The sequence below is a fragment of the Glycine max genome, chromosome 14 (genome assembly GCF_000004515.6).
Source record: "Glycine max cultivar Williams 82 chromosome 14, Glycine_max_v4.0, whole genome shotgun sequence".
Taxonomy (NCBI): Eukaryota; Viridiplantae; Streptophyta; class Magnoliopsida; order Fabales; family Fabaceae; genus Glycine; species Glycine max.
In genome coordinates this window covers 14861499-14871591 of record NC_038250.2, presented here as the reverse complement: position 1 = coordinate 14871591, position 10093 = coordinate 14861499, and the positions used below count along the sequence as shown (strand labels likewise).

General features: G+C 32.8%; 1 protein-coding gene across 1 annotated transcript; it reads left to right on the top strand.

Annotated features, from left to right (window-relative positions):
• The first annotated feature begins 6750 nt into the window (after positions 1-6750).
• Positions 6751-9678, top strand: LOC100797504 (cytochrome P450 71D11). Its single transcript, XM_006596043.4, has 3 exons — positions 6751-7861; positions 8630-9244; positions 9352-9678. Exons 1-3 carry the CDS (start codon positions 6950-6952, stop codon positions 9400-9402), a joined length of 1578 nt encoding a protein of 525 aa, XP_006596106.1. The 5' UTR covers positions 6751-6949; the 3' UTR covers positions 9403-9678.
• The last annotated feature ends 415 nt before the right edge of the window (positions 9679-10093 follow it).

The following is a 10093-nucleotide window of genomic DNA, read 5'->3' as shown; positions in this document are numbered from 1 at the left end:
TTGGTCCATCACCTTCTTTTCAGGAATCAGAGTCAACTGTAGATTCTACCATAGATATTCCTGACAATCCTTCACTTGAGCAGACTCAAAGATCACCCATCGTATATCGACGTCATCCTCGAATTCCTGACGCAGAACTTGAAGGTAATGAAAGACCAGCTGAATCATGTCTTACTCCAGCAGACAACTCGACCATGGACCTACCTGAAGAGAATCTTGACTTGCCCATTTCTCTTAGGAAAGGTGCTCGGTCTACATGTAATCCTTATCCTATTTATAACTTCATAAGTTATCACCGTCTCTCTTCTTCATACCATTCTTTTGTTTTCTCTTTATCTTTTATTTCTCTTCCTAAAAATCTTTGTGAAGCACTTGATCATCCAGGATGGCGACAAGCCATGATTGATGAAATGCAGGCTTTGGAGCATAATGGTACTTGGGAGCTGGTTCTTCTTCCCCCAGGCAAGAAACCTGTTGGCTATCGATGGGTATATGCTATAAAAGTTGGGACCAATGGACAGATTGATCGCCTCAAAGCTCGATTGGTAGCCAAAGGTTATACCCAAATTTATGGCCTAGATTATGGAGATACTTTCTTCCCTATGGCTAAAATTACTTTTGTTTGACTCTTTCTTGCCATAGCTGCCATCTGTCATTAGCCACTGTATCAGTTGGATATTAAAAATGCATTTCTACATGGGGAATTAGAATAGGAGATTTATATGGAGCAACCACCGGGATTTGTTGCTCAGGGGGAGTCTAGCTTGGTTTGCAAATTTTGGAGGTCTCTTTATGGACTCAAACAATCCCCACGTGCTTGGTTTGGAAAATTCAGCTCAGTTGTTCAGGCTTTTGGGATAAAACGAAGTGAAGCAGACCATTCAGTTTTTTATTGTCATACCTCATCGAGTAGATGTTTTTACTTGGTGGTCTATATAGATGATATAGTCATCATAAGAAATGACCAAGGAAAAATTGCTCAACTAAAAGAACATTTATTTAGTCATTTTTAGACTAAGGAAGTATGCGTTAGACATACTTAAAGAAACTGGTATGTCAGATTGTAGACCAATTGATACTCCTATGGATCCAAATCAAAAATTGCTACCCAATCATGGGGAGCCTTATTCTGATCCTGAAAGATATCGAAGATTGGTTGGGAAGCTTATCTACCTCACTATTACAAGGCCAGATATTTCCTTTGCAGTTGGAGTGGTGAGTCAATTCATGCAATCTGCTCATAATGATCATTGGGATGCAGTAATTCAAATTTTGAGATACATTGAAAGGACCCCAGGACAAGGACTACTTTATGAAGACAAAGGAAGCACTCAAATAGTTGGATTTTGTGATGCAGATTGGGCAGGATCACCCATTGATAGGCGTTCCACTTCAGGATATTGTGTGTCTTTTGGAGGAAATCTTGTCTCACGGAAGAGTAAGAAGCAAAATGTTGTTGCAAGGTCTAGTGCAGAGGCTGAATATAGAGCTATGGTTGTAGCCACATGTGAGCTCATTTGGATTAAACATCTTCAAGAATTGAGGTTTGGAAATACTCAACAAATGAAGCTATGTTGTGATAATCAGGAAGCCCTACATATAGCTTCTAATCTAGTATTCCATGAGAGAACTAAACATATTGAGATTGATTGTCATTTTGTTCGGGAGAAAGTCCTTTCTAAGGAAGTTATTACTGAATTTGTTAGTTCTAATGATTAACTAGCAGACATCTTTACAAAGTCTCTAAGGGGACCAAGAATTAAAAATATTTGTTCCAAGCTTGGAGCATTTGACTTATATGCTCCAGCTTGAGGGGGGAGTGTTGGAATTACACACCTTGTATAGGTAGTTGTTCCACACATTGTATGGGTAGTTGTTCCATCAAATAATAGTTATTAATGTACCTAGTTAGTCACATATTCATGTATCTAGGAATTCACATGCATGTACATAGGTACTAGAACTTCATTAATATTCTTGTAAATTTCACATTGTATTTACTCCCTAAGTCTATATAAATATAGATCAACTGAGTAGGTTAAGCACTCAAGCATTTCACAATCTCTAGTCTCTTCAATAACAACTAATTTATAATTCAGCCAAATGCAGTCCTAGTTGCAGTCACAGATGCAGTCACATGGACTCGCACTACCTCCTAAGCCTGAGGTTGGTCCTTCTGTTGCTCGTGTCAGTACAAAGGAAAGTTGTGCCGATCCCTCTGGCAAGACCCAGACATGGGTGACTCAAACAAATGTGGGTTGTCTGTGGATGAAAATCCTCTTCGCCTGGTTGCCCTTGGAAGAGTTTATGAGGGGTCGACCACCATCCACAACATCCCTTTGGGCAATGATCAAGTCAAGGTCGGTGTTGAAGAAGTTTGAGATGCTGATGCTTGTGTTCCTGTATCCACTCAAGAGGTTCAGTTAGTGGGGCAAACACTTAACACTTTCCTTGCTTGGTCGACACATCTTGTAAAGCGTTTTTCAGAACAAGTATTTCATTTTGTTGTTTTTAAGAATTAATAAAAAAGGATTTGTTACAAATAAATTGTTGGTTGTCATTCACTTATGTTTATTTACAGTGTAGGATAAATAGGGAGTTGAGGGATCGACAAAACCTGTAGATAGACCGGATCCTAATGTCGATCCCCTATACCTGATGACATTGACCATCCCGCAACTTTTTCTCAAGCCTTTGTACGTGCCATGGGATGCTACCGTGCTTGGGGTGTACAATGAAAACTTTCCCCTGTACATAAAGTATGAAGATCTTTCTGAAAGAGCACATATTGGTCAATGTCTTAGCATCTCTGTTATACAAGTATGAATTTCGTAACTTCCCCTTGTACATTATTGTATATTAGCTAACTAATTGGTTTAAATTCATACATAATTTACTTTATTTTAACAAAAATATGCATATGACTGAGACAAGTATGCGAGCGAGGAATGTCTTTGTGTTTGGATTTCTTGAGCCACAGTCCATACAAAGATATGGACAGTTGCAATTTAATCAAAAGATTATATTAAGAAATGGATGCATAATCCACAGAGATGTATACCTATGAGCCTACTTGAATGGGTAAGTTAAACTGAATAAATCAATTTAAATAATGTGTGCACTATAATAACTTAATATTCTCCAATGCAGTGCACATTGACAAATGGTTGTTATATGTCATAAGGATAATGTTGTCATATGGTTTTGTGCATTGCACAATAGGCCCGACAATTACTTGAAAGGAATTATTAACAGGTCAGTTGTATTTTGTAATACATTTACTTTATGATTAGTATTTGACATCAATATTTTAATTGTACAATATACATGCATGTTTCTCTTAATCAGTGTTTTGAAGTTTGTTAACGATAGTCAAGGAAGTAAATCCAAGGTTTCTCCTAGATGAATTGTAATTAAAGGAAAGACTAAGTATGGGTACTACGTAATGCATTGGATGTCAACAATAGTCATAGGAGGTTTCAAGGATAATTGAGAAACAATAATTGTTTACTTCAAAACTAATTCAATTTTTTATAATTGTTATTATTTATAGTTATGAACTTATATTTTATTATATCATGCAGTATTTTACTGATCCAATACCATTGGAACTAGACACCATGAAGGTAATTCGCATTCAGTGGGCAACATATCATCTAAAAGTTAAAAATGAAACACTAGGTGTTTAAGTAATTTTAGAATTGTAGAGTTATGTTAATTTAGATTAGTTTACAATTGATTTTATTTATTGACTTTCATTACTTTAAATATTTGCTTTAATTGATAGTAAATATTCAATTATTATGGACAAAATTTGAACTACCTGATAAAAACTATTTGAAAACTGTTTGGGTTGTTTTTTTTTTTTTTCAATTTGTAGGTTAATTTGAGGTAATTAAAAAATAAATAGGATATTTAAAAAAATTCCAAAAAACATCATGTTGTTGCACAAAGACAACATCAGTTTTTAGAAAAATCGATGTTGTTTACCAAAAAACAACATCCATTTTTCTAAAATTGATGTTGTTGAGGAGAAAACATCATTGGTTTTCACAAAAACTAATGTTGTTTTCTGTTCAACAATATCGATATTGGTTTATACATATTTTACATTTTTTTTGTTATTTCTTCCTATACGCATTGATGTTTTTAGAAAATCGATGTTGTGTAGTTTAGTTTAACATCAATTTCTTAAAATCGATGTTAACATTGATACTTTTAATGTCGGTAATTTCAATATCGGTTAATAACTGATATTGAAAGTGCTTAATAACCGATATTCAAAGACTATTTTCTAGTAGTGACTATTGCTCACTCTGAACATGAAATAAATTTTTGTTCAACCAATTAACACCATTTAAAACATAAGGGTCAAAATAAAATAAAATAAAATTAAAGGATCAAAATAGAAATTTAACCAATTAATTAAAAATAAAATTTAATCCTAAAATGAAAATAAAAACATTTTCTAATGTCTATTCTAATTCTTTCCATGAATAATTATTGCTAGTTTGCTATGAACAAAATTTGTAAAATAAGATATAAAGCAAAGTTAAATCTTAATATAAGAAGAATAATACTATAATACAATATTTAAAAGAAAATACTCGTTACAAATACATAGTAGAAAAAAAGAAAACATGTCGTAATTTTTTTATCAGCAAAACATGTTATAAATTATTTAATTACCCCTGATCACTTAATATGTTTTGAGATTTTTTGACTAAACATAAAATCAATAATATTAGTGAATTTTGTTTGTTGTCATATTATTGGTATATGTCGATAATTAATTTTTATCGAAAAATCTAACTAATTATATTTAATATGGTTTTTCTCTTATCCACACTTTTTTCATTCACATGAATCAAACTTAAAATCTTATTTAAGAGAATTAAATCTATTATCATTTAGCTTTTCCATTTGTTGGTTATTACTAACAACTTTCTAAACCTAAAGTTACAAAAATATAAAACAAGGCTGAAGGCAGGGGAGCGGGATGAAAATGTAGAACAAGGCAAATACAATATTTATTGTCATTGTATATATTCAGAACATTTTCTAGTTCAGGGTGGCGACTACCCCTGTTACTGTAAACGTAGTTCCGTCCCTGCACTTGGCCCTTCCTCTTCTCCCTCTGTCCCTAGCTCGAAGTTGAAGCATTCGTATCTTTCTGCAGCTGTGACCCATGAAAAGCGCTTCCATGCAGACAAGTCATTGATAATTATAGGTCAACATTTGTTACATCAGTTAGGTTTCAGTTTTAAATGTTCACACAAGTCAACCGACATTGATTATTTTAGATCCATATCCGTTTCATTAATTGAAATTGCTCACTTGTTACATTAATGGATCAGTTTTAAACTATATTAATTCCACCAGTAAGTCAACCAAAACTAATCAAAAGCCGGGCCGCGTAGTTCTTAATAATCAATTTATTAATGTTGATGGAAGTGTTTCTAACCCCCATCAATTTTTTTCCATCTTGTACAATTTTTTTTTCCATCAATATATGCCACCAATTGATTTACAAGCATGTACGATAATTTGTATCACATACAGTTCTACTTTAAATTACATCCACCATTTTGTCTCCAATTAAGTCTAATTTACTAGTCATGGATGTGGATTGCTACGTTATCAAATATGTAGAAAAGTATAAAATTTGCTCTACGTAAGAAGAAGAGAGATATGTGAACATTTTATAATTCTAAATACGTTATTGTCACTTATTATTTTCTTATTTCTATTTTTTTATCACATTATATTCTTTATAATATTTATATTTTTCTTTCTTGTCTCTCTATCCTTTCTAAATATCAATTAGTTAGAGGGTAGATTTTCACCAATTTTTATTCATATAAGATAAGGAAAGAAAAGGACATAAGCCGTTGGTGGTTGTATTAACTAAAAGAACAACTATTGGTTGGGTTTTAGTAGAAGTTTTAGACTTCGTCTTGGCAGACTGTATGATTAAACAGGTGACCATTTTGATATAATTATTAAAATTTACGAAAACAAAATAACCGGAAAAATTTCTGTACAGACACATGCCTATGATCTATAAAATTAAATCTGGTGAGGTTAGTGCTGGCTATAGCTTGTCACATTAAACTACAGTGCCAACTGCATCATTAATTTTTTGTAAATAATAGTAACATAATGTTATAATTAAAAAAATGTCATAAATATATTTTAATTACTAAAAGAGTGTTATATATATATATATATATAAAAGATTAAGTATGTTTTTATTCCTAATAGATATTTGATTTTTGTATTTGTTTTTAAATAAATTTTTGTTTTGGGTTAAATATCTAATAAATTAATGATTTTTATGTTTATTTCTTAATAAATTAACAAATTTTATTTTAGTTCTGACTAATAACAAATTTAGTTGTGGTGAAAATACATTACACAGGCTCTAATATTATATATATATATATATATATATATATATATATATATATATATATATATATATATATATATATATATATATACACTTGCGTGTACAAAAATAATTAAAAATAAGCTCAACAATGAATATAAACAATACTAATATAAAAATAAAAATATACTTTAACATGTAGAAGAATTGCGTAGCTATAACATCAAAAATGAGATTTAGTTGGACATAATTTTTTTCAAGAAAGAGAAGGCAAGCCTTGCGCATATGAACTTGCCTTGTCTTTCTTTGGTTTAATGGTTATTTAAGACTCGCTGTAGATGATAGTTAGCGTTTGTGGTGATAATATAATTGAAATTTCTTCGCTAAAATGAGGCCTTTGTAGGCCTTATTTTTGTATAAAATATAAGAAACAACAGAAAACTAAAATTAGTTTATAAAAAATCCCCCAAGTCTTGGATTCTCCCTTATGTGCAGCATTATTCATCTTTATATATAAGGAGTTTCTGATAGAACCTCTTACTAATCATTTTAGTCACCATGGATTCTCAAATACTCAACTCATTAGCCCTTATCTTGCCCTTATTCCTCTTCATGATTCTGATCCTAAAACTAGGGAGAAAACTCAAGAGAACTGAATTGTCTCTAAACATACCCCGAGGACCATGGAAACTGCCTATTATAGGAAATTTACACCAGCTTGTTACATCGACACCACACCGAAAATTAAGAGACCTGGCCAAAATATACGGACCCATGATGCATCTCCAACTTGGGGAGATCTTCACAATCGTTGTTTCCTCAGCAGAGTATGCTGAGGAGATACTGAAAACCCATGATGTCAACTTTGCATCAAGGCCCAAGTTTCTAGTTTCAGAAATAACGACCTATGAACACACAAGTATTGCTTTTGCACCTTATGGAGAATATTGGAGACAGGTACGAAAAATATGCGCCATGGAGCTTCTCTCCCCAAAACGTGTCAACTCATTCCGGTCAATTAGAGAAGAAGAGTTCACCAATCTTGTCAAAATGGTTGGTTCACATGAAGGGTCCCCCATCAACCTCACTGAAGCAGTGCACTCATCAGTGTGCAATATAATTTCGAGAGCTGCGTTTGGCATGAAGTGCAAAGACAAAGAAGAATTCATATCAATCATAAAAGAAGGTGTAAAAGTTGCAGCAGGTTTTAACATAGGAGATTTATTTCCTTCTGCTAAATGGCTTCAACATGTTACTGGTTTGAGGTCTAAGCTTGAGAAGCTGTTTGGACAAATTGATCGGATACTAGGAGACATCATCAATGAACACAAAGAGGCAAAGTCAAAAGCCAAAGAAGGCAACGGCAAAGCAGAGGAAGATCTGTTAGCTGTTCTCCTTAAATACGAGGAGGGTAATGCTAGTAACCAGGGATTTAGCTTAACTATTAACAATATCAAGGCAGTTACCTCGGTAAGGATAACAACCACATTTGTTAATCCATTCTTTTATGAACATAGCTCATTTCTATGACACTTTGGTCTTGTTTGAATAAATTTCTTTATAAGCACAAAAAAAAGGTACATAAGTTGATTTTAGCTTATAGAGAAGTTAAATATATTTTATCTTATTTTCTTCTCTTAAAAATGTTTAAGAGATCTATGTCTTGACTCTTGATGTATTGGTCCTTCAGTTGGAGGTCTTTGTTTTTATTTGGTTTAGTTTGGTATATTCTTTGCATCCGACTCTTTTTATTAACATGATAGTGGTATTTCTTGTGCCAGAGTTGAGTTTTACATCTTTTAATGAAATACCTTTTGCCTATAAAAAAAATAAAATAAACAGATCTTAGACACATGTTTAATACCTACACCAGAATATACCACACATGAGCACTTCAAAGTTTTCTACTGTGTAGCCATTTCCGTGTTGTATTATTGGATGCCTTCTGCATGTTATACCTTTTGAATTCGACTACATCAATGTGAAGGGTGTGCATTTTAGATAATTAGTGCCAAGTTATAACTACTAATGAGAAAATCTATTGTTTAGATATATTTTAATAAATTCATAGTTTGTTATACATGAGTATGTAATTTTTCACAATCTCAACAAGTAAATAACTGATCTTCTAATCAACAATTTTAACTTGTAAGTGCACTTTATACTCTATAGCCTATAGTACACTCCTCACTTCAGAAAAATCAAATCATAACTTACTCTCTTTGCATATCCTTGCAGGACATCTTTGCTGGTGGAATTGATGCAGTAGCAACTGCCATAAATTGGGCAATGGCAGAGATGATAAGAGATCCAAGAGTGATGAAGAAAGCACAAATTGAGGTGAGAGAGATATTCAACATGAAAGGAAGGGTTGACGAAAGTTGCATGGATGAACTAAAATATTTGAAATCAGTTGTCAAAGAGACCCTAAGGTTACACCCACCAGCTCCTCTTATACTTCCAAGAGAATGTGCACAGGCATGTGAGATTAATGGGTTCCATATACCAGTCAAAACCAAGGTATTTATCAATGTCTGGGCAATTGCAAGAGATCCAAATTACTGGAGTGAACCAGAGAGGTTTTATCCAGAGAGATTCATTGATAGCTCTATTGACTTCAAAGGGTGTAATTTTGAGTACATTCCATTTGGTGCTGGAAGAAGAATCTGCCCAGGAAGCACCTTTGGTTTAGCAAGTGTTGAGCTGATACTTGCATTTTTGTTGTATCACTTTGATTGGAAGCTTCCAAATGGAATGAAAAATGAGGACTTTGACATGACTGAGGAATTTGGAGTGACTGTTGCAAGAAAAGATGATATATATTTGATACCTGTCACTTATAATCCTTTCCTGGTAAGATAAACTATACAAGAAAAAGTTATAACCTTTGAATTTTTTATTACCATTTTGTAAAATTTTGTATTAGAAGATTAACAGAGAAATTTTTCACGATATTTCAGGGAAATGGTGCAGACAGTAGGGAAGTGAGTAGTGCAAGCAAAGAAGGCTGAGTAGGATTCAGTGCCACGCTCAAGAAGAAGTCCCTAACGTTTATGCCACATCTTTGTTGAAAAATGCCTCAGTGCTTCAGTTGTTTTATAATGAATAATTTGTCATTAGACCAAGTTCTTAAGAGATGTTATTGTGATGTTTATTGTTATGTTGCGTTTTTAAGAGCATTAAATTGTGGAGTTTCTTTTACATTTGTCAGTTATGCTTTATCTCTATATAAAAAGCATCTTGTATTTAATGGGTGTGCTTGTATTTATAAATTGCAATTTTATGTTTTTTTTTTTGTTTTTCGTATATTTTCTAAGTTTGTCTTTTACTTTTTGCTTCTATATAACGAACAACAAATTGACACCAGATCTTTTTTCTTGATGGACCTGTAAACAGAAAAAGAAATGATTCCATTGCATTATCCATCATTTATGGAGAAAACTATTATACTTGAACTGTTAAATATTCATACTATCTTAAAGTTGTAGACTTCTAGGAAGTAGAGAAGAAGACTATTTTGTTATATGAATTCCATGGGTGCTGCATAGGTTTAATGCTGGTTGCAGTGTCAATCTAGTTGGAATATAGACAGTATTTTGTTGCCTCTGCAATCTTCTTTGCTTAAAAAAAAAAGGTGAGTTTGTTTGCTATATAAGCACTTTTTTTGGTGAAAGAATTGTGAAAAAAATTCTAATTTTTGTG

What these genes read in the sequence shown, in the direction of transcription:
- LOC100797504 (XM_006596043.4), top strand. Translation starts at nt 6,950, where the DNA reads ATGGATTCTCAAATACTCAACTCATTAGCCCTTATCTTGCCCTTATTC. An exon ending in ATATCAAGGCAGTTACCTCG is followed by an intron (nt 7,862 to 8,629) that starts GTAAGGATAACA and finishes ATATCCTTGCAG; the next exon opens with GACATCTTTGCTGGTGGAAT. An exon ending in TCACTTATAATCCTTTCCTG is followed by an intron (nt 9,245 to 9,351) that starts GTAAGATAAACT and finishes ACGATATTTCAG; the next exon opens with GGAAATGGTGCAGACAGTAG.